We start from the raw sequence: 26,123 nt of genomic DNA on the forward strand, positions 1-26,123 counted from the left end.
ATTTTGGTGGTAGCTGGGAGCAGAGGTTGGACTTGATAGAGTTTTCTTACAACAACAATTATCACACTAGTATTGGTATGGCACCGTTTGAGGCTTTGTATGGGAGGAGATGTAGGAGTCCGATCTGTTGGGACGATAGTCTTTGAGGCAAAGTGGTTTTAGGACCAGAGATGGTGCATGAGATGGTGGAACAGATTAAGATGATCGGGGAACGGATGAGAGCGGCCCGGGATCGACGTAAGAGTTATGCGGATCTACATCGTCGGGACATAGAGTTTCAGGTTGGGGACAAGGTTCTTCTGAAGGTGTCTCCCATGCGTGGGGTTATGAGGTTCGGGAAGAAAGGCAAGCTAAGTCAGAAGTTTATAGGGCCTTATGAGATCTTAGAGCGAGTTGGGGAAGTGGCTTATCGTTTGGCTTTACCGGCTGCTTTGGAGAGAGTGCATAATGTGTTTCATGTATCGCAGCTGCGGAAGTATGTGAGTGACCCGTCACATGTGTTGGAGGCAGAGAGCTTAGAGTTGGATGAGTCTTTATCATACCTTGAGATGCCTAAGCAGATCCTAGACCGAAAAGTTAGAAAGACCAGGAGTGGTGAGACAGTTTTGCTTAAGATCCTTTGGTCTAACCATGAGACTGAGGAAGCTACATGGGAGGCGGAGGATATCATGAAAGAGCGTTACCCTTTCCTTTTTGATCAGGTATGTATGGTTACGGGGACGTAACCTTGTTTCTTTTAGGGGGGTAGGAGATGATCGCGAGAGTTTTTAAGAGTTTTTACACCCCTTTTATATGTTGTGTCGGTATGTTGTCGGGATAAGTTGGGTTAGTAGCATGTTTTACGTTGTGTTTATTTTGACCTTCGAGTCGGGAAGCTTATGGGAGTACCTTTGTTTAGTAGTGGTTTGAACTTCGGGGACGAAGTTCCTTTTAAGGAGGGAAGACTGTAATACTCCGTATTTATGGTCTTGGGGGTACTCTATCGAGTAGCCCTTACTCTGTCGAGTAAGGGTATGTTGCGAATAAAATAGTTTCGACTGTTGGGCACTCGATCGAGTAGTCAGGGGCACTCGATCGAGTAAGAGGGTACTCGATCGAGTACCTTGGGTACTCGATCGAGTGTCCGGTTTTACGGGGAGTTTTCTCGGGTTTTGTTAATTACGCGATTAAGGTATTTAAACCAATTCGTCTTTGTTCTAAATCACTTTTTACAAAACCTAAAACCCGTTTAAGAGAGAAAGCAACTTGTCTTCTTCCTAATCGCGTTCTTGACAATTCCGGAGTTCGACGGTCGGTTTGCATCGTAGTTTGTGTCGTTGGATTCCTTGCGTCGAGGGTAAGCTTTTAATGTAATTTATATAATGTTTTGTTAAGATTAGTGAAACCCTAATTTAGGAATTGGGGGTTTTTATGAATAGTAATTGAATAGTAGTATCTATGTGTTGTATGGTAGGAGGAGAGTTCATAGAAGAGGCGTTTTGAGACAAACAGTGTATATACCGTCTGCGTGTTGTGCTTTCCGGTAGGATTTCTACTCGATTAGTCCCATAATGGGATATTGGTGATGTCTTTGTAGTTAGTTGATTGTTATGATGATTGTAATTGTGATTGTGATTGTGGTTGTGTTTGTTGATGGTTCTCGAGATGCGTTCTCGGCTGAGTGGGGTCACTTGCGGGAGTGATCTCACGCCCTAGTTTCGCCCTTCGTGGAACCCGCCACGAAAGGGGATGTGCACATTAATGGACGGGGTTATCGCTCGTACGATGAGCGGGGCTTAGGTGGGAACGGCTGCGGTCCCCCACTGGCGGGTCTGGTCCAAAGGTGGACGATCGGTGATTGAGACGGTTGGTTGGATGTGCGTGTGTGTGTGTGGCGATTTAAATTTCTGTTTTGTCTTATTATTGTTAACTATTTTGATTGTGTGATTAGTACGACCGGTGTTGTTTTGTAAAACTGCGGTGATCCATTCGGGGATGGTGAGCGAGATATTGAACAGTATAGAGATGATATTGGGATAGCTGGGATGGCCACGACATGACGATAGAGTCTTCCGCTTGTAGTTTAGTATTTATTTATATTTCATTGAGAAAGATTTTGGAATAATGTATTGTACTTTCAGTTTGGTTTCGAGGATTGTACTTATTCATTAAATTACTTATAATAAATGTTGTTTCTGTTTTGTCTATTTGATTATCATACCTCGGGCAACCGAGATGGTGATGTCTTCATACCTGAGTGGTCCTGGTAAGGCACTCGGAGTATGGGGGTGTTACACTAGCATTCGTCGAACATCGGATAATCGTGAAAAATGTATTAATACTCGTTATTCGAGGCTCAAATCGAATAGGTTAACTTCTGAAATGACCTCGAACACGTGATAGAAAAACCGGGAGAAAAAGAAACAGGGTCCGCCACGACCTTACAAACGGCTCAAATTGAAGTGTATAATACACGATTTTTCGGGATTCCAAGGTCCCGGAACAAAATTCTCCGGAAATTACACAGAAAGATCCTCGGTTCAGATAAAGCGACCTTAGTAAACTTGAGTAGCAACGGAAGACATTTGGTGATGCCGGTATGCCTTAAACCTGCATTCGTCGAACCACGGATAATCGTGAAAAAAATATTAATACCTATTATTTGAAGCTGAAATCGAATAAGTTAACTCCTGAAATGACCTCGGACGCGTGATAGAAAACCAGGAGAAAAAGAAACAGGGCCCGGTACGACCTCTAGAACGGCTCAAATTGAAGTGTATAATACACGATTTTTCGGGATTCCAGGGTCGCGGGACAAAATTCTCCGGAAACCGCACAGAAAGATCCTATGGTCAGTTAAAGCGGCCACACAAAATTTGAGTAGCAACGGAACACATTTTGGGGTACCGGTATGCCATAAACCAGCATTCGTCGAACATCCGATAATCGTGAAAAATGTATTAATACTCGTTATTTGAGGCTGAAATCGAATAGCTTAACTCCTGAAAAAACCTCGTACGCGTGATAGAAAAATCGGGAGAAAAATAAACAGGGTCCGTTACGACCTCCCGAACGACTCAAATTGAAGTGTATAATACACGATTTTTCCAGATTCGAGGGTCCCGGATCAAAATTCTCCGGAAATCACATAGATAGTTACTCAGCCCAGACAAACTGGCCACACAAACTTTGAGTAGCAACGGAAGACGTTTTGGGGTGTCGGTATGCCATAAACCAGCATTCGTCGAACATCGGATAATCGTGAAAAATGTATTAATACTCGTTATTCGAGGCTGAAATCGAATAGGTTAACTCCTGAAATGACCTCGAACGCGTTATAGAAAAACCGGGAGAAAAAGAAACAGGGTCCGCTACGACCTCCTGAACTGCTCAAATTGAAGTGTATAATACACGATTTTTCGGGATTCCAGGGTCGCGGGACAAAATTCTCCGGAAACCGCACAGAAAGATCCTATGGTCAGTTAAAGCGGCCACACAAAATTTGAGTAGCAACGGAACACTTTTTGGGGTACCGGTATGCCATAAACCAGCATTCGTCGAACATCCGATAGTCGTGAAAAATGTATTAATACTCGTTATTTGAGGCTGAAATCGAATAGGTTAACTCCTGAAAAAACCTCGTACGCGTGATAGAAAAACCGGGAGAAAAAGAAACAAGGTCCGTTACGACCTCCCGAACGACTCAAATTGAAGTGTATAATACACGATTTTTCCAGATTCCAGGGTCCCGGATCAAAATTCTCCGGAAATCACATAGAAAGTTACTCGGCCCAGGCAAGCTGGCCACACAAAATTTGAGTGGCAACGGAAGACGTTTGGGGGTATCGGTATGCTATAAACCAGCATTCGTCGAACATCGGATAATCGTGAAAAATGTATTAATACTCGTTATTCGAGGCTGAAATCGAATAGGTTAACTCCTGAAATGACCTCGAACACGTGATAGAAAAACCGGGAGAAAAAGAAACAGGGTCCGGCACGACCTTATGAACGGCTCAAATTGAAGTGTATAATACACGATTTTTTGGGATTCCAGGGTCCCGTAACAAAATTCTCCGGAAATTACACAGAAAGATCCTAGGGTCAAACAAAGTGGCCACACAAAATTTGAGTAGCAACGGAAGACATTTGAGGGTACCGGTATGCCATAAACCAGCATTCGTCGAACCTCGGATAATCGTGAAAAATGTATTATTACTCGTTATTTGAGGCTGAAATCGAATAGGTTTAATTCTTGAAATGACCTCGGACGCGTGATAGAAAAACCGGGTGAATAAGAAACAAGGTCCGGTACGACCTTCCGAACTTCTCAAATTGAAGTGTATAATACACGATTTTTCGGGATTCGAGGGTCCCAGAACAAAATTCTCTGGAAATCACACGAAAGATCCTCGCTTCAGATAAAGCGGTCTTAGAAAACTTGAGTAGCAACGGAGGGAATGCCGGTATGCCTTAAACCAGCATTCGTCGAACCTTGGATAATCGTGAAAAATGTATTAATACCCGTTATTTGAGGCTGAAATCTAATAAGTTAACTCCTGAAATAACCTCCTAAAATGACCTCGGACCGTGATAGAAAACCAGGAGAAAAAGAAACAGGGTCCGGTACGACCTCTAGAACGGCTCAAATTGAAGTGTATAATACACGATTTTTCGGGATTCAAGGGTCCCTGAACAAAATTCTCCGGAAATCACAGAGAAAGATTCTCGGGTCAGATAAAGCGGCCACACAAAATTTGAGTACTAACGGAAGACATTTGGGGGTGCCGGTATGACATAAACCAACATTCGTCGAACCTCTGATAATCGTTAAAAATGTATTAATACTCTCTATTTGAGGCTGAAACGAATAGGTTAACTCCGGAAATGACCTCGGACGTGTGGAAGAAAAACCGGGAGAAAAAGAAACAGGGTATACACGGTTTTTCGGGATTCCAGGGACCCGGAACAAAATTCTCCGAAAATCACACGAAAGATCTTTGGTTCAGATAAAGCGGCCTCAGAAAACTTGAGTAGCAATGGAAAACATTTGGGGATGCCGGTATGCCTTAAACCAGCATTCGTCGAACCTCGGATAATCGTGAAAAATGGATTACTACTCGTTATTTGGGGCTGAAATCAAATATGTTAACTCCTGAAATGACATCGGACACGTGGTAAAAAAAATCGGGAGAATAAGAAACAGGGTCTGATTACAACCCCCTAGACGACTAACATCATTAAAACAAATTTACTTGATAAAATTTACTTCATTCTCATTGCTTGAACTCTGATCTTCGCTCTTTAATTTGTAATCTTCCTTTTCCATGAGCTTGATTTCTATAGAGTAGTTTGTGATCTTCTTTAGCTTCTCGTCTTGTTAATATATTATTGTTTTGGCTTGAATCAAATATTCATCTAATCATCACTTTGTCTTGAACTAGAAAAACTCACACATAAAAGGATTACGTGTACCAATATTATATGAAATTAAACTAGCACATTTACTTGACATAATCAAAACAATATATTAAGAACTACGTTCAACAAAGGTAATACGACTTTACCATTATCACCATGTCATGTAAATAGACGAAACAAACTTTATAAACACCATGTCATGTAAATAGACGAAACAAACTTTATAAACTCCATTTTGAATCGTTTTAGAGGGCCTGAACAACGAGAATCATTTCATATCATATTGATCCAACTGACAAGGTTTCGCATAAGATTGCCGAAAAATGCAAATTCTAGAGATTATAATCAATGTTTTTGGACAACTAGGCCCCAGAATAAAAATATCCTAAAAAGCGCACAAAAATCATGGTATATAATACAAAAATGTCTCAAGGTAACAAAAAAGAGCATATAGTTTGAAATAGATGCATCTCAACCCCTCAAGACTCAAGAGTGCCTTTTAAACTATGTCGTAGCAAAATAGTTACTGTTTATACTCTTAAGCTAGCGTGAATTATGAGTACAAAAGTTTTTGCACTTAGGTAATCTGGCTAAATGTACTTAAAGGGCGTTTGATTGGGGGTGTACAAGAAATGGAAAGGGAAACAAAGTTATCACCCTACCTAAACCACCCGCACACCAAAACAAACCAAAACTCACCAATATTCTCCCCAAGTACCCTAGATCGCCGGCAGCCCACTGTCCACCTCAGTGCCCAGACCTCACGGAACACGGCAAGATCCTAGTGTTTTTGGGGGTGGGGAAAGGGATTTCGAGGGTAGGGGAGGTTTTTTTTAGGGTGAAGAGTGACGGTTGTGGTGTTGGGGTGGGGTAGGGCGTCGACGGCAAGTGGGCGTCAGTGTCAGATGGGGCGATGCGGTGGGGTCTCAGCAGTGGGGTGAGGAGACGGTGGTTGCAGCCATTTTTTAGTAGATAAGTGGTTTTCTGTGGTGGTTTGTGCTGGTGGTAGGAGTGAGAGTGGGTGGACATTAGTTCCCTTTCTTCATGTAACCAAACAACTAGTTAAGTTTTAGGTAATCTCGTACCTTTCCCCGTCTTACCCTTACTGATTTCCTTTTCCTATCCCTTTCTCTAATCATACGCCCCCTCACTATATAGTCCCTTTTTTTCCCGCTTTGTTCGTATATACAATCTTTGTAACAATGTGTTTAAAAGTAATTTAAAACTTAGGTTGATTATATATTAAGTCGGATCATATATTCGATTTTTTTTGTTAAAGAAACTTGAGAGGCAATCTGACAATCGGTTTAATATAATAAGATTAAATGTAGGCTAGCTCGCTTCAAGTTCTCAAGAATTCATTCATTTCTTGATGGATTGAGCCAGGCCATAATGAGTTTAAGGCATTTTCGAGTGTGTTGTTATTAAATTATTGAAAGATAATAATATTAGTATACATGAATAAACAAAACCTAGGTCGATTCATGTCGTTTGTTAAATGTAGGTGCGAGTCAAGTCATTCGTACCAGGTTACTATTGACAAATCTACATAAAGGACATTACAATACTCCGCGCAAGAAACGAAGGAAAGGTGAAAAAGAAGACAAATTCTTGTTTAATACAAGTCAAATAGATGCATAGGTAGAAGGCAGTGAGAAAATGAAAGTTATAGGGTTGGTGTTGTATACGCCACCATCTTCCTTTTTGCACTGTAGAAAACGACCCGGCAGTTGTTGAAGATCAAGCTCTTTGTCCAAGACGCCAAACTCAATCTCATAGTACTCTGTATCGCCGTGCCGTATGGTGGGTAGAGAAAGTTTGGACACTGCAAAATAGAGATAAACTACTGTTATCAGCATCAATATACTACATCAGCACAGAAGTAGCACTACTACAAATGAGCACCGTAGAAAACGACCCGGCAGTTGTTGAAGATCAAGCTCTTTGTCCAAGACGCCAAACTCAATCTCATAGTACTCTGTATCGCCGTGCCGTATGGTGGGTAGAGAAAGTTTGGACACTGCAAAATAGAGATAAACTACTGTTGTCGGCATCAATATACTACATCAGCACACAAGTAGCACTACTACAAATGAGCACTTGTATCACGTCTAAATTCGTGGCGCAAGTGCTAAATTTATGTGGCTAAAGTACTTCGCCACGGAAATACCTTCCGTGACGCAAGTGGCCGTGGCTAAGTATTAGGCACAGGAAAAACAATAACGTGACCAAAATATATTTTTTAGTCACGGATCTTCCGTGGCTAATGACTCCCGTGACCAAAACTTTATCCCGTGGCCAAAAATTATTCCCGTGGCAAACGAGATATAAAATAAATAGATAAATGAATAGTAATAATATTTTACTATTTCATGACAAAAATATTATCTCATATAAAATCATGTCATGCTTCGTAATTACTTGGTTAGGTAACTTGATTCTCAAACGTTATTTGACTCACCGCAAGAGGTCACCCATCCTTAGACTACTCTCACCTGAGCACGCTTAACTTTGGAGTTCTTATCATTAGCTGCCGAAATTTCAAGTGAACTTTGTTGATATAATTAACCCTTTGAATTCTTTTAAAGTGATTTTTATTTTTAAATACTATGTTTATTATTACTTAATATTCAAAATAGTACATGAGTTAAAAAAATATTATTTTCACAAAAGCAATCTCATTTCCCAACTTTTTTTTTATTTCTTAAATTTATCGATTTTGTATTTCTATTTTCTCTTATTCTTTTTTCTAAACTTATTTATCTTTATTATTATTCATCGTTTCTTTCCTTAAACTTTTCACTCCTTTTACTTTATTTAGACATGTGAGTTTCAATGGTTTAGTCTATTTTATTTTTCTTTACGATGGAATCATTTTCAATAAAAAAAAATTCTCATATTGAATTTTATATCGATAATTTTTTCTTATATGGTTTTTATTTTATTGTTGATTAAATTAGATTATTTGTTTTACTTTCGACTTTTTGATAAACTGTATTTATGTTCATTTTTAAAATCTCGTTTTTTAAAACAATCTTACACGATATGTATTTTCTGCATATACTGTTATATCTGAATTTCCCGTATATCTGAAAGCTGTATATACGTTATTCGGTTTTCAATGTCACATGTGTAATTTTATATTTCGTTTGTGGTTTTTATATAAATCATATCGTATATACAGAAATTCATAAAAAGATTACATGTAACGAAAACAGTATATCAGGTTTTATATTTTGTCGTTACGTATCCGATACAGTTTTTATATAATCATATCGTATATACGAAAATTCGTATAATTGAAACTGCATATTGTAATGTATATGTGTAATAAAAACGTAGTGTTTTGTTTTGCTCACCCCTAATTTTAGTGTCCTTATTTTAGTTAATCAAGTTTTTAAACTAATTGTCTTTTCTTATTTTATTTTTAAAAAAATTTCAAAAGTTTACTTTTTATCAAGTTAGATTTTAACTCAAATTCAAGTTTTTTTTTCAAAAGTATGTATCTTACAAATAAAATTATACTCCCTCTAATTCCATATTTTCTTCCTATTGTTCGTGGGCACGGATATTATGGAGAGAAAATAAGAGTTAAAGAGTTGGGTGGGGTTTGGTGATGGGAGAGAAAGGTGAATAATAAGGAGTTAAATAAGGAATTGTGGGCTACAAATATTAAAAGAATGAATAAAATAAGAGTAAAAGAGTTGAGCGTTCTCTTCGTGAATCCTTTAGAGGCATTCTTCATATGAACGAGGAAGCTCATTTGGGTAAGTATTTAGGATGTCCTATAATTGATAGCAGAGTGACTAAAAATACTTTCGAGAACATTATTCAATCTTCTTGCACTCAATTATCGAAATGGAAAGCGTATTCTCTATCTCAAGCAGGTAGACTAGTTCTTGTCAATGCTAATTTAGCCGCGAAGGGAACTTTTCAGATGCAAAGCTTCCTCCTCCCTTCATCGATCCATAATAGATTAGATAAAATTAATAGAGACTTTCTTTGGAATAAGAATCCTTCCCATCGTTCTCCTAATTTGGTTGGTTGGCATAAAGTTTGTTTACCAAAGTCGGTTGATGGTTTAGGAATTAAATCTTCTGAAGCAGCTAATAAAGCTCTTCAAATGAAACTTTTATGGAAAATTCTTATGGATAAGGAAAGTATATGGGTCAAAGTGGTATCTAAAAAATACTTGAGAAATTGTTCACTATTTGATCATAAGCCTAATTCAGCCTCTTCTTGACAATGGCGTAAACTAATGAGTCTTCGGACTCTATTTAGAAAAGGACTGAGATGGCAGATAGGTAATGGTAGCAACAGTAAGTTTTGGTCTGATAATTGAGTTTTTTCACACCCACTAACAAGCAGTATGGTTGATGATGATAGTAACCGTGATCTTAATCTTTTGGTTAAAGATTTCATAACCTCAGACAAGCAATTGGATGTTTGTAAATTATCCAGTTTAGTGAATAACGATATTGTTAATCAAGATTACTAACATTCCAGTGCCACATAATGATATTCCAGATACCCTCATTTGGGGGTTGTCCGTAGATGGAAATTTCTCTACCAAAACAGCAACTTAGTTAGCGCAAGGTTTGTTCAATCAAGCTCTTGACAAATGTGAATTTCAGTGGATTTGGAAATTGAATATTCCTCCTAAATTGAAATTTTTTCTTTGGAAAGCCCGTGTTGACGGCCTTCCAATGAAAAGTAGACTTCTCAAGAGTCATATTGATGTCCCACCTCATTGTGTTCTGTGCAACAACCCTATTGAAAACAAAGATCATTTCTTTTACGAATGTCCCTTGATTGGGCCTGTCATCCAAGACCTGAACATTATTAGTTTCAACGATTTTTTGTCAAATTATGATACTATTATAAGTCAAAATTTTCTAACGAAACTTAATTATCTCAAGGATTTAATTTCAAAAGATGAGTTTATAAAGATTATCTTTATTTAGTGGAATGCATGGTTCCATAGAAATGATATTATCTTTAATAATGTTAATTTAAGTATCAGCAAACTTATTACTTTATGTAATAATAGCACTAAGACATGGAATGTGACTAGATTTAAGGATCTCAACAATCCCGAGGTAGAAGAGTCAGCTAGAAACAATTCCAGTAAGAAAGAGATTTGGTGGGAAAAACCTACAAACGGTTTCCTAAAACTAAATTTTGACGGATCGAGAATAAAAGGTAATAAAGCTGCTTTAGGATATTCTATAAGAGATCACAATGGTAAAGTCGTTTTGCTGGGAGCAAAAAAGTGCGGATCCAATAGTATCCTTATTGCGGAAGCACTTGCTTTAAAAGAAGGTATTTTAGCAGCTAAATACTTAGGAATCTCAAAGTTAATTGTGGAGGGTGATAACTTATGTGTTATTAACTCGATTCGAGGTACTTGACAAATTCCGTGGGAAATTTCTAGTATTATCAAGGATGTGAAATTAGACCTTCATTTTTTCGATGAAGTGATAATTAAACATTGTTTTCGTGAAGCCAACACGGTTGCTGACTTCATGGCTTTTGTTGGACATTCATGTCCAACTCTTTCGAGGTAGTTTGATAGCCGGTGGCTTCAACTTACCTCCCTCATTCGAAAGGATGTGATAGGTTGGTCATACCCTAGAGGATCAACCTAGTTTTCTTACATAAAAAAAAAAAAAAAAAAAAATACCACCAAGTGACATGCAAAGTTGCCTAGGGTATGCCGAATTTTTTCTGCCTATTATCACCATGCTAGTATTTGGATCCGTTTATAAAATAGATACTCCGTTTTAACCAAGATCTATTGGGAGAAGAAAGGCTAAAAGCCCAAGAACCCGACATCTATTATCCACAATACCTCAAGACTCGAAAAGATAATATAAATACACAAAAGAAAAGGGAAGTGAGAAACACAAAGAATCAAATCAAAGTTTTAGACTTTAGACAACAATTTGTTCTTCTCAATTATTCTTCATCAAATCAATCTTCTTCTTTCAACCTTCAACTCAATTCAATCTCTTTCTTCCGCCATGGCCGCCGAATCTGCTTCCGCAATCCAAAGAAATCAAGTATTTAACTTTCTTCATCTTTCTTAATTAATTATATACAGTATATTTCCTTAATTTAATTACTTGAAGAACAATTTCTTGTTAATTTCATGTTTTGTAATTTTAATGTTAATTAATTGTTGAAATTAGGTTGATTTATTGGAGCATATTGATTGGAGTAGCGTTGAATGTCTCAATCAAAGTTCTTCTCACTCCGTTGCTAATGCTCTCAAGCAGGTCTCTCTTTTTTTTTTTCTTCAATTAATTACCCTAATTACCCTAATTACTGTTAGTTTGCGTTAAACCCAGTTGCTCAAAATTGGGTCTTTATTAGTTTATATAGTTATGTAAGTAATTTTTATGAAGTTATGCTGCTTAAGTTATTGATTCTTGCATATGGTGTGTTTTTGTTTGATGATTGCGGGTTTTGGGGTTGATTGATTCTTGCATACGGTGTGTTTTTGTTTGATGATTGCGGGTTTTTGGGGTTGAATCTAATCGAAATACTCCCTCCGTCGCAATCGTTTATTTACCTTTTTTTTTTGATGACATATATTCCCTACTGGCCAAAACCCAAAGCCTATCAAATCACAATTCGGAAAATTTTACTTCAAATATTTGTTTTTATATGCGAGATGCAAGTGTTAAAGTGTTTATAGATGCAAGAGTGGACCTGAATTGCACACCGCCCATGGTAACCATGTTGTCGATGGACTATCATAAATTGGAATGAGAATACTATTGCAAATTGAAGATTAATAGTTCAACTACTGGAATACAAATAATTTCATGGAGCATTAATAGTGAATAAATTTGGAGATAAGATGATGTTGCATTTGTTGTTTCGACATAATAACTACTAATAACTAGCCACTACTGATCATTGTCCATGATCTAGATCCTACTAATTAAATTAGTTATCGTGTTAGTTTAATCCAAATAACAATTCACAAAAACATATCTAGATATATATTAAGCCACACTTATCATAGCATCCGGATGGCCCAACCTAACCTTTCTACCACTTGATATGCCGACTTCATGGATGGCATTGTTGTTTGGGCCGCTTCTGTCGACAATGACAGACTATGACAGTGAAAGGTTGAGTGACAACGGTGATGGATCATACGATAACACACTCGTGTTTGTGTCCGTGTTTGCAGTTAGATCAAACTTTGCCATTGACTTGCTGCTAGCTGAAGTTGGATCAACTTGTGGTGCCAATGTATTATACTCATGAACCGGAGCTGAATATCCACAAATAGCAACTGCATTATTACAAGCGAATTCAGAGAAGAATGTTGAATTTACGATATCATCACCACCGGTTTGTTATTATAACACATCGGCACCACTCCTCGATCAACTTGTGGTGCCAATGTATTATAGTAATAAACCGGTGTTGATGATATTGTAACGATGGAGCTGAATATCCACAAATAGCAACTGCATTATTACAAGCGAATTTAGAGAAGAATGTTGAATTTACGATATCATCACCACCGTTTCGTGAGTATAACACATCGGCACCACTCCTCGTTGATCCAGCTTAGCTAGCGGCACCAAGTCAATGGCGAAGTTTGATCTAAATACAGACACGGACACAAACACGAGCGTGTTATTTGTATAATCCAGGTTGGGCCATCCGAACATTATGATAAGTATGGCTTAATATATATATAGAGATGTTTTTGTGAATTACTATTTGGAAAAACTAACATGATAATTGATTTAATTAGTGGGATCTAGATCATTGAATAATGATCACTAATGGCTAGTTAATACTCCCTCCTAGTTTGAGTGTTCCTCCCGGAGTAGTAGTAATTATGCTACGAGTACTTAAGCTTCAAGTTCAAACTTAATTTTGATGGGTATATGTCCAAACAATAAATGCAGTGTCATTTTGTCTCCAAATTTATTCACTATCGTTGCCCCGTGAAATTAAATTTATTCTAGTAGTTGAATTATTAATGTTCAATTTGCAATAGTATTCTCCTCACAATTTATGATAGTCATCGACAACATGGTACCATGGGCTTTGTGCAATACAGGTCCACCCTTGCATCTCATATATAAAAACAAATATTAATAGTTATTATTTTTATTTACCTTTTCTATGACATATATTCCCTTTACCGGGCTTCACATCTTTTGTCAGAAGAGTCTTTTCCCCTAATGGTGGACTTTGGATGGTTATTTGTGACATATATTCTAGTGTAATCTATCAATAGGGGGCCAAGATGCAGCTGATTCTGTAATATTTCAGCTAGAATGTTATTTGAGTTTAGTATTGATTGCCATTCTGATGTTCACTATTAAAGCTTAGTTCTTTATTTTCTAGGGTTACCGCGAGGATGATGGGTTGATTCTGGAGAGTGATGCAGACGAGCAACTTCTGCTCTACATACCATTTACTCAAGTTGTAAAGCTACATTCTATTGTTGTCAAAGGACCAGAAGACGAAGGTAATATTAACAAAAGACCAACACTTATTTTCTGCTTGAAAACTCTATTTGAAAACTTCTTGTTGAGTCGTTGTGCACAGATATATATTTGGGAGGGAGAAAGTTGTGACTTATCTTAATGGGTGTACTTGTGTGAGTCATGTGGGCTCCTGAGCAGTAACCGGATTACCTAAATGATGCAACTTTTTCCCTCGTACTGTCAAAAAATTAGAATTCTGAAGAGTCTGTTGTTCTCAGGTCCTAAAACTATCAAACTTTATTCAAACAGAGAGCATATGGGATTCAGGTATGATTTCATGATTTCTGTTTCCTTAATTTTTCTACTGCAATTACCCAAGTAGTTCTTCGATTTTCTGACACTTACCTGCAAATTGTGGCAGTAATGTGAATGATTTCCCACCTAGTGACACTGTTGTTCTATCATCTGAGACTCTCAACGTATGTATCTGCCTTTTGTTTCTTTTCATTCGAATATAGTTAGAGTAGTATCAAATAAATAAGGAATAAAACTCATTTGTTTACTGCTGGAATATATTTCATCCATTGCAGGGCAAGCCAGTTGTCCTGAAGTATGTAAAATTCCAAAATGTTCGAAGGTAGGGTTATTTCTTTACTTCCTTATTGGCTTATTGCTCTTCTCAGCTTGTCATCTTCTTTAAACTTCTTTACCGATCTTATGTTGTTTGGACCAGCTTGACAATTTTTATTGAAGACAATCAGTCAGATTCTGAGACTACCAAGGTCCAGAAGATTGGTCTTTACGGGACAACGTAAGTTTCTCATTTTTTCAATAACTTTTGAGCTTATATGTGATTTGTACATCCCAAGTCCTAAATTATCTACTTCAGTTTCCATGCTTCTCTGATCTCCATAATCTGGCGTTTATCTCTTTTCTGGGATGTGTCGCGTATTTGTTGACCGATGTGCTCCTCTGTATTACTTTCTTGCCAAAAATTGAAATTTGACGGTTGTTACTTACTTTAGTTTATGCCTAAACTTCAATGGCTGAGGCCTGAGAGTCATTTCGGAATGGGTTTTCTGGCAGATCTATGATGTAGGTCCGACTGTTTTCAGTTTTTATGCTCTTATCTAAGTTGCGAGAGGATTAAGTAAAATGTCTATAATAAGGATCTTTTGATGGTCATTTTTTTATTAACATAGCTTTCTGCGAGCGCTGCTGCTTTCCACACAATCAATTTGTATCTTTTGGACAATTTTGTCCCCCCACCCACGTCTCCACCACGGGTAAACCATAAATGGGATATGATGAACTTTTTTTGTTCATTAATGTCGATATATCATGTTTTATGCATGAATATTTGTTCGTTATAGATTTTGCTTCATTTTACGGTATTGGATTGCAATGCAGGGTTGAAACAACAGTCATGAAGGATTTGAAGAAGGTTGAGGACCATCATTAAAGCTGCTTTGCTTTGAGAAGGCACGGGGATCCAAAGTATGCTACAATTGAACGATTTCCTAGAAAGTATTTACGCTTTTCAATCGTATTTGTTTTCTTCATATTGGATTATGCAACTAACAGTTTTGGCTGTGGATGACGACTAAAATTCCCATCCCTGTGAAATGTTATATGCGAGAATTCTCCAATGATATTGTACACTTCACAGCCTTCCAAGATGCAATTATATTTTCTGTGTTCTTCGCTCGTCTTTCTTGCTGCTATCTTGGGAGTAAAATTGTTCTGATTGTTTTGAAACATTGGCTCATATTAACAAGAGTCGGGTTAAAAATGAATACTGAATGGGTAAATCGATCATTTCACTACACTATGTTAAGGACGCCTGGTCCGAGAATTTGTGATCAGGATACACATCAGTACTTAGTACATTGTATTAGGTCTGTCTACCCGTATTGCTGAGTTCAAACACAATCTGATTCGAGTTACAGTTGGAAAATGGGAAAGAAAAAGAAATAAGTTCCTTCAAAAACCTTGTATAAATGCGAGGAATTGAGAAAGCGTAATTTAGTAGCAGTGAACAGCAGAACTGTTGGTAAGGTAAATGGTGCAACCAGATTTAGCATAGCAACAGTTGCACGCCGGTTTCTGGTCGCCGGTGTCTGGGCAGTTCATTGTACTTGCTGAGTAACATGTACTTGAGCAACTTTCTGCCTTCACTGTTTCTACATTGCTTCCTATTACTATCATAACGGCGCCTGCATTAACATGAGTTTTATCTAATTAAACCCTTTAGTTTGGCAGAACTATGTGAATTACGCCGAAGATTTTTTTTTTTTTTTTTTGAAGAAGAAGATTATTAGTTCTTTGTTCTTTAGAAGTGACATTGACTTGTTAGTTGAGTCGGGTTTATTGTCAGTTCTAATTTAACTGTTTGCTCATTCTAGTTTTTTTTTTTTTTTTTTTTTTTTTTTTTTTTTTTTGGGCAGCCCAAGTTTAGGTTTTTGTTCGCTAGCATTGTCACAAAAAATTGAGTTAGGTGCGTGTAACACGAAAGTGTGCAAAAGAGCAATACCCGCACCTAACTCAATTTCATGTGGCAGAATGCATCGGTAGAAATATATTTGTCGATTTTAATGAGTCGAGGTTACTAAGATGCACTTCTAAAGTAAGCATGTATGAGACCGTGATAATGTTAGACCAACACAAACGTAGATTAATATTTGACATGTACTCGTATTATATTGTATGATCAATAACCTCGTTTTTACAATTAGATTTCCTCGGACTACAATTTGTGATATTGTTTTACAACTAACTGTACGAGACATTTTAAAAAACCAAGGGGGGAGAGAGATTCGTACCCAAAAACAGAAGAAAGTGAAGATTGAGGTTGAAAGCCATGGTTCCGAAACTGCAAAACTCTGTATATATATTTTTGATACACTTTGTTGCTCTATGAGAATAATGTTAGGAGCCAACGGAGTTCATGAACTATGAGCATTTATACAGGTAATAATATATCCAAACACGTAATTTAGGATTCTTAATTATTTAATCTAAGATTCAGGGAATATTTCCATTGAAATCGATTATTTTCATAAAAAACAATTAGTGAAAATTACGCCTTAATGGTCGTCGTGTCTTCCAAATATTGGTCGAGGAATAAATAAATGGAATTGTACAGCTATGCATACGTTTAGTTCATGTGTTGCACGTTTGTTCATAGAGAGTTTAAGGCAATTGCTTTTTTCTTGCCTTTCTGTTTAGTCGACTCGGAATTTGAATCGTGTGAGATCATAAGGTAAGACTCGTTCTTGAATTGGAATACTATATAAGGTACTACATTCCTTTTAAATTCGGAAACCTGTCAATTTCTCCTGTCAAAAGGCGTGGGAATACTCTTACAGTCTTACTCATTATATCTATGGATCATCGAAGGAGGTTGTAATATTCAACAATTTTCCGTCATGCCTAATAGCCTTGACGGAGTTTAATATATAGCTTAATAACACAAAACCTTCCTCTTGTCTTCCAATTACAATCCTTACATTAAACTAAATAAACAAATTAGACGGTAGAGTAGACTTTATTTTTTTAAAGTTTTAAAATGGATCAACGATAAAATAGGTACACTTATAATGAAAACGAGTACTGTATTTCATAAAGAGCTATTTTGCGCTAAGGTCACTTGGCTTGGACGAAGTTATAGCGATTAGAGCCATTATACAGTATAATGTTAATAATTTACACAACCCAGTTAGATTAGGGAAAGCCAGTTCTAGAGCTAGGATGCTTCATTAACAATGATAAAAGTCGAAACATATGCCAATAATAATCGGAATAATAAACATATTAAGCCTGGTAGTACTAATCTTCATGGGATAGCTTCGTTATTTTTGGCATAAAGGTCAATGCTGCCAATTTGTAGGCGTGAATTCGATTCACTATTTCTGACAGCAGAAAAGCTGAATCTGCAAGAAATCCAGAATTTTGTCGGAATCCTTTTTTTTTCCTAATTTGATTGGGAAAGGGGGAACCAAGATGATAATTGTAACTGATACGGTTTAGGATATACCTGAAGGCATTTGACTGTGGACTGCATGATTTAATCTTGTACAGTTTACGCTGGAAACGACCATCAAATTTCTGAGAAGTTTGTCTATCTAATATGTTCCAGGTGGATCCTCCATCCGTGCTTGCTTCAAGAATCCTGTAAACAAACCATGAGACGTAAGAAGTCATGTGGGAGGAACAATACGTAAGAAGGCGTGTAATGCTCAGAATGGTGACCTATAGGCAAAAGATATGAGCGCAATGAAAAGACTGCATTTTAAAGCCTTGAGTTTGACTAGGTCTGCTTATCACGGAATAATCCTTGGTCATAAATCACTTGTAAGTTGTAACGAGAGCTAAATTATTGCAGCATTTAACTCTACTTATAGAATTCTAGCACTCTGAATATATATTTACTGCTACTCATCATACCAGTCCATTGGATCTCTTTCAGGAGCATCATTAGCAGACATCAGTTCATATGCAACAAGCTCGCACATTTGTTTTTCTTTCAACTTATATGCAATCCAGCAACCTGCAAGCCACAATTGGAAGGTATAGGGGTAGAAGGATGAAATCAGCAATAACAGAACGGTTTGTAAAAAGTTCAGCTACAGTGAAAAGGCTATTTCAGTCTAATTTCAACCTAATAAATCATGGGTACTTTGATTGTTAAAAAAATAAAGCAGACCTTTTGCTCCATTTGGTTCTTCCCACTTAGACAGGCGTAACCCGTCAAAAGCTGAAGTGGCCTGGAAAAAAAAAAAAGCAACATTATCCCAATGCAAGAAGAGTTCACGCAAAGTCGCAAATGCCACACGGTGAAGAGAGTGGTGTGTACACTACATACCCGTGTCTTAACAACACAGAGAGCGTGATTCTGACTGACCCATACTGAAAATTGCATTGAGAATTGTATTGAATGACTTACTACGACTCACTACTTCACCATAAAACAAAAGGCACATAGAGAGCCATTTTGCTTTATTCTATCATTGCAACACGAGATCAGTAAAGAGAAAACACAAAGACCAACATTTATTAAACTCACAATTCCAAATGGAAGCTCCTCTCCGCTTGCAAGGACGGAACCTGAATGAACTCTGTTCAGCTTCAAAATTGGCAATGAGAGTATATCTTTCCCAAATCTGTCATATTTAACAAGGCTCTCGATCATATCATCCAAGGCATCTAGTGCAACAGGCAAAGCCAACGAGGTTTTTACAGGATGACCAGCCAAAACAACATGATTATTCGAGTCCAAGTCAAGCTTCAGGCCAAGTGCATCAAATATCTCATCAAAAACACGCACCACATGTTCCAAAGAAGGTTCAAGACCATCTAGATAGTTGATTGTAGTTCTCCGAGATCTAAAAGGAGATTTTTTAAGATCTTTCATATTGTTTCTAAATTCCTTCAAGGTATTTACTACCATGGATTCAGATTGAGAAATGCCAACAAGTTGGGAAAGAACCATGCCTAATGCATTATAAATTTTAGTGACATGCTCGTCAAAACACGGGCGAACAGGACATGAGGAGCTCAAGATGCCACCTTCACCAGACCCGTATTCTGATCTTGAGATACGCCATTGCCTGTCCCCAGTCTGTCTCCCGGGCAGTGAAACTGCAGCGTCATCCTGAGAGTGAAGATTGTGTTCTAGATCTTCTCTTTCCTGACTATCCCGTTCATTAAGAAAGGAAATTGTTTCTGGTTTAAAACCTCTTCGACATTGTTTTGTTAGATTTGCCAAAATTTGGCACAACATTGGCTCTGTAGTAAAATTCCGACGCGTTAGGACCTGCAATCCATCAAGATAGGGATGATAATGTAAGATTTACTGTAACTGTATAGTGTATAGGATAGTAATTTAAGAGCTATGATAAATGTTACAATTGGAGTACCTCATGCCACTTTCTTGTGTAACGTTTTGTGACATCATATACGCCATCTTTTGCAATAGCAATCACATAATTCAACTTTTTCTGCCAGCTGTGAAGCACATATTTGTAGGTAATAATAAAAAAAAGAGTTCAGTATTGAGATCCATTTTTTAAAAGAAAACTAGAAAATATGAGATGTCCAAAGATCAATCTGAAAGTGTACCCTTTTTCATACAGCAGAGGATTGTCATATATTCCTTCGCAAGGATCAAGATGCATCCACCTGAGAATCTATTGTTAGATATGCAACTAGGTCTGGCAACTCACAACTCACAAGACATGAGTGCAAGATTTCCAAACCATGACAGCTCCCGCAGCAAGGAAGAGCGGAACAAATAGTAAAAGGAAATAGAGTGCCTGTGATAGGTATCACCAAACCTCACAAGGTACCAACAAGAAAATGTTAGACATGAAAATGGTCACACATGAATATTCATGTATGAATGCATAGCACATAGTTTACCTTCCCAAATGATGAGAAAAGCATTCAGTCCAGACATGATCTGTCAAATCCAAAATCTGAAATAAAACAGAGGCAACGATCACTTGCAAGTAAGATTGTAAGCACCTACTGACGAAATATAAAATCAACAGCTAAAACCAACACTTACATTGCAAAGGGAAAACAGTAGCATGGCAAACAAGGTCTTCGTTGAATTAGCAAATTAAACAGAACTACAGTCATTTATTGAGTCTTATTAAAAACCATAACGTATCAAAGATGAGTAATCATTCCCGTAGAATATACTTTCTAAATGTATGGGCTAAACTATACAAGTATAAATTTAAATAGCATTGAATACGTCGAAACTTAACTTCTTAAAATTCTTAGGAACATTTTGATTAATACGTGTTTGGCGCTAAGGTTACTGTCGTGCCTATTAGGTTTATATTTTACATTGAGCATAAAAGTTTAGCTAAAACTTAAAGAGTAGATTTTATCCTGTAGGATGCATTGCAATCTTTAGACAAAAGAAAAATTAAACACAGAAAATTTCTTAAATTCCATGTACATAACCAAAATATCAATGAGCCCAACTCTGAGACTTGGAAGAGTTCATTATTCCTTCTACCTTTTTTATCATCCTGCCAGCCATTAGATCTTTCACCTAACCAGCATGAAGATAACAAGCGCCAAACTAAGAAGGCCAAAGCTACAGAGAGAGGCAGAGAGCACTGCAGGACAAATAACTAGCTGTTGTCCAACGGATCTCTTAATGTCTAAAATTCTTAGTAAGACCATGTTTAGATATCTTTCAAAGTTAAAACATTTCTTAAGAATTTCATCTTATCGAAGTCTTAGTGAAAAGAACCACAGCTTTAAGCCAGGAGCCACCACTATATGGTCAAAGGATCGAGCACCGTTACTTCAGTAGCACCAAATTTTCATATAGGAACAATTAAATTGGAAACCGAATCTACTAGCTCTAGGCAAGAAAAAGAAGACAGACGCTTAGTCAAATGAGGACCAATCAAAAGCAAATAAAAATATGCTTACAAGACGAGATTCATAGCCAAATGCTCGGCAATATAGTGTAAAGCAGTTGGCCCACTCCCCACAACGCCCTTTTCTAGTTTCCAAAAGCTGCATGCGTAGAATCACAGATGAACAAGGTCATCTTCTCAGTTTTTACGCTACCACATATGCCCATATACGCCAATATAGAATAAATGATGAAAATTACTTTTATTGGATCATTGTAGCGCGGGAAACGAGTACTCCTTGAACAATAGTTGCAGCTGCGGGTTGATAAAAAACAGTGTTGGGTGATATAGAAAGGAGTATTATAGGTCTTCGTGCAAAGCATTAGCTTCACACAAAACCTTCAACATGCGTACTTCTTTTGGTTCTGGTTGCAACAACTTACTCATTTCACGACTCCCAATACACAAAAAAAAATACTCCCACTTTTCAAATGAATTCCATACGTTTGATTAAAATATACCTCACATACATTAAAAAAGCGTATGAAATTCATTTGAAAGGAGGGAGTATCATATAATGGCAAACACACAACATAAAGAGGCAAAATGCAATGATGGAGATTTAACAAAACAGAAAACCCCAATGCAGTGCTTCTTTTAATAAACCCAATAGGTTATAGAATAGCTAGTAAAAACTACGGAGTATTCATTAAGAGCTTATCAAAGTCTCATCCCAAATGAATAAACTGTATGTTTATGGCCTTACGCTGTTACGCAGATACAAATAATGCCATTGAAATTGAAGGTTACTACAAAGAACAAGTAAGAAGTAGCTTAGTTGATATATATGCTTTGTCGAAAGACTCAGAAGTACATAAATCCTTAACTCCTACTACTTAAAATAATTTTCTCATTTCACTTTCTGGGGTCAAAGTTCAAAATTTTTGACCTTAAGTGTTAAAATATTGTAAATGTTATCATCACCACAAAATATCTGCATTCATCTTAAGTACGACTTCTAAAAACATATATTTTCTTTACAAAAAGTAGTATATAAATGGAGAAAAATGAATCAAGGCGGCGTCTTGGAAACCGTGCAAAGTCAATGGGAAGATAATTTTGAGTTAGAAGGAGTATATTGTTTCTACTTTCTACAGTAGTACTAAGGGATCCTTTTAATATAGATAAATAGAGTGAGGTGTGTAGACTGTAGATAGATGATTGGTTTCCTATGAGTTGAAACAGTTTCACCAGAATAATTAAGTTCTTTATTTATGAAATAACCCTTATTTAAATGCGGGATACAAATAAATATATTCTCAAACTATACTCTAAACTCCCTCCAAGATTTCTAATACCGACAATATCACAAATGAACAGGACAGCCAGAGTATCAAGCTAAGTTCATCATATTCATAAATGCAAAACGTGGTGCAAGCTATAAGGGATCTTTAGCGAATCAACATCTTGTGATAAAAGAGAACTAGATTTATGAAATAGCATAGAAGGCTGACTAGTACGGTGTGTAATATATAAATTATTCATACCTATATAGCTCAACTCGTACACCACCGTACCGAAGTTCTTCAGGTAACGCTTCACACATGCCCTGGCCCGTAGTTTGATTTCCACAGCCATCACAAGCAGGTGCATTGACCCAACTGCAGAGAGCAAAAACCTGGTCGTCGTTTTTTTTCCTAATTAAAATAGCACATAAATCCATTTCATTTTATAAAAAGCAAGGGTGTCGCAGGGGTCTCAGACAGCATCTAAGCTACATTCAAGCTGCACAGGTTTGACGACTTTGATCTACATCAATCATCATGCCGCGGAGGATGGTTGGTTCATCCTTTTCCCATGGCATATCTTACTCCTAACTCTAATCCTACCTCACCCACATGGAAATATCGAAATCACATAAAACTTCAGAGGAAGAGTATCCAAAAATAACAGCAACATTGCTCCACTCCAGCTCCTCAAAAGCTCCTACTTATGGGAAGGTTAGGAAGTTCAGATGTTCGCCATCTTACCTGTGTATTGTAAATGGAACCAGATTTGCTATTCCTATGTAACTATACTCTGTTGTGTATGTACAGTTACTCTAATCTCAGCAGTCAAAGCCATTGAGTCACATGAACACCATGCATATTTTAAAAATGAACAGTTCTGTTAACAGCTATCAATATACAGCTGATACCCAAGTAACCCAACATACTAATCTTACATCAGGGAGCGTCAGTGAAGCAATCTCAACATACCAAGTCACTGCTCATACCTGAAAGATTGTTTGAACCATAATAGCAGCTGTAGCAGGAAAGCATGATCCTGTTCATCTTTTGTTGGTTCATACTTGCCCTCCTAGAAATGCATAAATAGTGTCACAATTTATGCTATATCCAATGAAATTGATGATTATTATTCAGAGCAGCTACTCTACTCCGCCCTCGGCATCAGTAGTGGTAGTGGTACACAGAAAGAATGTCTTGGGTTTAAGGAAAAAATGAATTAAAGTTCTAATTTTGAAACGGAAGACTAAATAAATATCGATAAACAAAGTAAAATATTAACATAATAATAGTGATATATATTTCACTTGCAACAACAACATCAGAGCCTTAATCCCAAAATGATTTGGGGTCGGCTGACATGAATCATCTTTTAGAACCGTCCATGGGTGAACGCACACCTCAAAAATGCGAAAAATAGAAAAGAAAAAGTGAAAAACAAAAGGGGAGTGAAACATAAAAAGCCAGGTAAACCTATATATATTTCACTTGACATAAAAAATAATATTCCGTATTCGAACAGAATTAAAAAGTAAAAGCGAGAAAAAATAAGTGTGAATGACAAAGCAAATTTAATGATCAAATTGGTTCATGAGACTAATGGAAGCATCGAACAGTTAAATTACTTTGTGATAAATGTCTCGCACCCGACCATATCAAGACAATATACGCCCATCAGTTTTACAAAAACATCAATTTCAGTTTATGTATGTAATTATTATCAGGTAGGTTACATAAAAGAACCCCATAGAAATGACTGCCTATGAAGCTATGATTCTAATAGTCGAAAGTAGGAACATTACATGTAGGGCAAGTCCAAAAAAAGACCTCACCTTTTTTGCAATAGCAACCAATGCTTTCTCCTCCAGTTCATCAACGGGAACTGTCCTACGAGCAGCCTCCTGGCGAGTTGGATCCTCATACTAAAATTTTACACAAGAAAAATAACAGTTACGTCAGCTAACATCCGTAAAAATAAAGGCTAAAAACTATAAGAGTAGCTCTTAATCACCATTAAAACTTGATTTATATAACCCCTTATCCTCTGCTCCATCTGTCCGTCATCCTCCCTGGCTGTATACTGCTGAAGAAGCAATGCTTCTTCTTCTGCCTGAAATTACGCAACTTCATCAACTAAAATGACGATTTTTCTAGAATGCACCAGTAATGATATTTCAAACTTGTGCATTACTGATATAATCTGACATACTATTATCTACCATCACGAAATTTACAAAGTAATAGTTCTTTCCTCGTGCGTCATAGACACTGCAAAAACATTTTCTCAGTAACAGTACTTTCCTTGTGCCTCTTAGACACTGTAAAAAACATTTTCAAAGTAGTACTCCCTCTGTTCACAGCAATTCCATACATTTGATTTAAATAATCCTCGCATATATTATTATATTACCCAAAGTTATGAAATTCGAGTGAACGGATGGAATACAAAACAATCTGACATGTAAATGTCGTCTCCTTTATCGTCAAAAACACATTAGTAATGCCAATTTACCCATAACAGCTATGAATTAAAAACTAAACACGAATTCGACATTAATAACCTACTAAACCGAACTTATCCAATAAGTAAACAAATCTCATAAGCTGTTTACAACAAGTAATTAAGCTAGAGAAAAATGTTAAACAATGCATTAATCAATCCATAAATTTGAACATACAATATGAATGAAAATTAATCAACAGATATTAAAACAATTAATCACCTGAAGCATACGAGCAAATTCTTCATCAAGCTTAAGAAGATCTTCATTAACATGAGACGACGACGTTTCAACTTGATCAATAATCGAAATCAATCGCAATTTCTCCGATATCGAAATTAGGTCAGAATCATCATTAACAACCTTGATATCATCCTCGCCAACAATCTATCACAACAAATCTCAACATAAAATTTGATAATAATCAACAAAAATTCACAACATTTTCTACAGATTTACAAAAGTCGAGAAATTCACTTGCTGTTCATCCGGCGGAATTGAAGTTAGCGAAAATAACTGGAATTTGAGCACCTGCAAATAAAACATCAATGACGATAACTATCATGATGATGATGATGATGATCGTTATACAAAATTAAAAGTAAGATAGAGAAAGTGACTTCGAGGCCGTCGTCGGTGTCGTAATCGAGGTCGAAGGTGGAGCTTCCATGGCGGACGGAGAATTTACGAGCCACCATTGTTGGAAAGCTTGAGGTTTCTCTCTCCGTTGACCGTAGTTTGTTAAAGGAGATCCTGCCGTTTGACTCTTTTTTAGTTGTATACTTTGTATTACTTGTATTGTATAGTTGTATTCTTGTAGAGATGACGAGTGTAGTCTTTGTAGTGTGTAGACTGTGTACGTAGTACGTTAGTTGTAATAACCTGTAAGTCAAGGTAACGAATTCTGTCGCATTTGGGGACGATAATGGATCGGGTTTAGGATATAACGGTGGATGAATTCGGTTTCTTGAATCGGATCAATTCGAGATTCCGCCTATTTGACTATATTGACTGTCGGTTCTTATTCAATTTTTTTTTTTGATTTTTTTTTACTCGTAGATTTTTTCTACAGTCCAATTTATTTATTTT

At 36.9% G+C, this 26,123-nt stretch overlaps 2 protein-coding genes across 3 annotated transcripts; one reads left to right on the top strand and one right to left on the bottom strand.

Annotated features, from left to right (window-relative positions):
* Nucleotides 1-11,294: 11,294 nt before the first annotated feature.
* Nucleotides 11,295-15,567, top strand: LOC141619547 (PITH domain-containing protein At3g04780). The gene is made up of 8 exons (XM_074436563.1): nucleotides 11,295-11,462; nucleotides 11,592-11,678; nucleotides 13,783-13,906; nucleotides 14,144-14,192; nucleotides 14,287-14,344; nucleotides 14,456-14,502; nucleotides 14,599-14,676; nucleotides 15,276-15,567. The coding sequence occupies exons 1-8, from the start codon at nucleotides 11,424-11,426 to the stop codon at nucleotides 15,325-15,327; spliced, it is 534 nt and encodes a 177-aa protein (XP_074292664.1). The 5' UTR covers nucleotides 11,295-11,423; the 3' UTR covers nucleotides 15,328-15,567.
* A 1,892-nt stretch (nucleotides 15,568-17,459) lies between these two features.
* On the bottom strand, nucleotides 17,460-25,852 carry LOC141619548 (peptide-N(4)-(N-acetyl-beta-glucosaminyl)asparagine amidase). 2 transcript variants are annotated; one of them, XM_074436565.1, is made up of 18 exons: nucleotides 25,655-25,834; nucleotides 25,512-25,565; nucleotides 25,257-25,421; nucleotides 24,545-24,643; nucleotides 24,366-24,455; nucleotides 23,523-23,605; nucleotides 22,795-22,908; nucleotides 21,508-21,562; nucleotides 21,321-21,407; nucleotides 20,286-20,341; nucleotides 20,123-20,179; nucleotides 19,986-20,045; nucleotides 19,784-19,871; nucleotides 18,931-19,680; nucleotides 18,571-18,631; nucleotides 18,312-18,414; nucleotides 17,902-18,036; nucleotides 17,460-17,797 (listed from the first exon to the last, which is right to left on the bottom strand). In XM_074436565.1, the coding sequence occupies exons 1-18, from the start codon at nucleotides 25,730-25,732 to the stop codon at nucleotides 17,701-17,703; spliced, it is 2,232 nt and encodes a 743-aa protein (XP_074292666.1). In that variant the 5' UTR covers nucleotides 25,733-25,834; the 3' UTR covers nucleotides 17,460-17,700. The 2 variants fall into 2 exon arrangements, with proteins under 2 accessions (XP_074292666.1, XP_074292665.1); XM_074436564.1 differs by lacking the exon at nucleotides 20,123-20,179 and having other exon boundaries at nucleotides 25,655-25,852.
* Nucleotides 25,853-26,123: the final 271 nt, after the last annotated feature.

Source organism: Silene latifolia, chromosome X, assembly GCF_048544455.1.
Source record: "Silene latifolia isolate original U9 population chromosome X, ASM4854445v1, whole genome shotgun sequence".
NCBI classification, from domain to species: Eukaryota; Viridiplantae; Streptophyta; class Magnoliopsida; order Caryophyllales; family Caryophyllaceae; genus Silene; species Silene latifolia.

Bases quoted from the DNA above. Each gene is read 5' to 3' on its own strand.
- LOC141619548 (XM_074436565.1), bottom strand. From the start codon at position 25,732: ATGGTGGCTCGTAAATTCTCCGTCCGCCATGGAAGCTCCACCTTCGAC. The intron at 23,606-24,365 runs GTGAGGTCTTTT...ATGCATTTCTAG, and splicing joins TGGTTGCTATTGCAAAAAAG to GAGGGCAAGTATGAACCAAC. The intron at 18,037-18,311 runs GTATGATGAGTA...GTTTGTTTACAG, and splicing joins GAAAGAGATCCAATGGACTG to GATTCTTGAAGCAAGCACGG.
- LOC141619547 (XM_074436563.1), top strand. From the start codon at position 11,424: ATGGCCGCCGAATCTGCTTCCGCAATCCAAAGAAATCAA. The intron at 11,679-13,782 runs GTCTCTCTTTTT...TTTATTTTCTAG, and splicing joins TTGCTAATGCTCTCAAGCAG to GGTTACCGCGAGGATGATGG. The intron at 14,193-14,286 runs GTATGATTTCAT...AAATTGTGGCAG, and splicing joins AGAGAGCATATGGGATTCAG to TAATGTGAATGATTTCCCAC.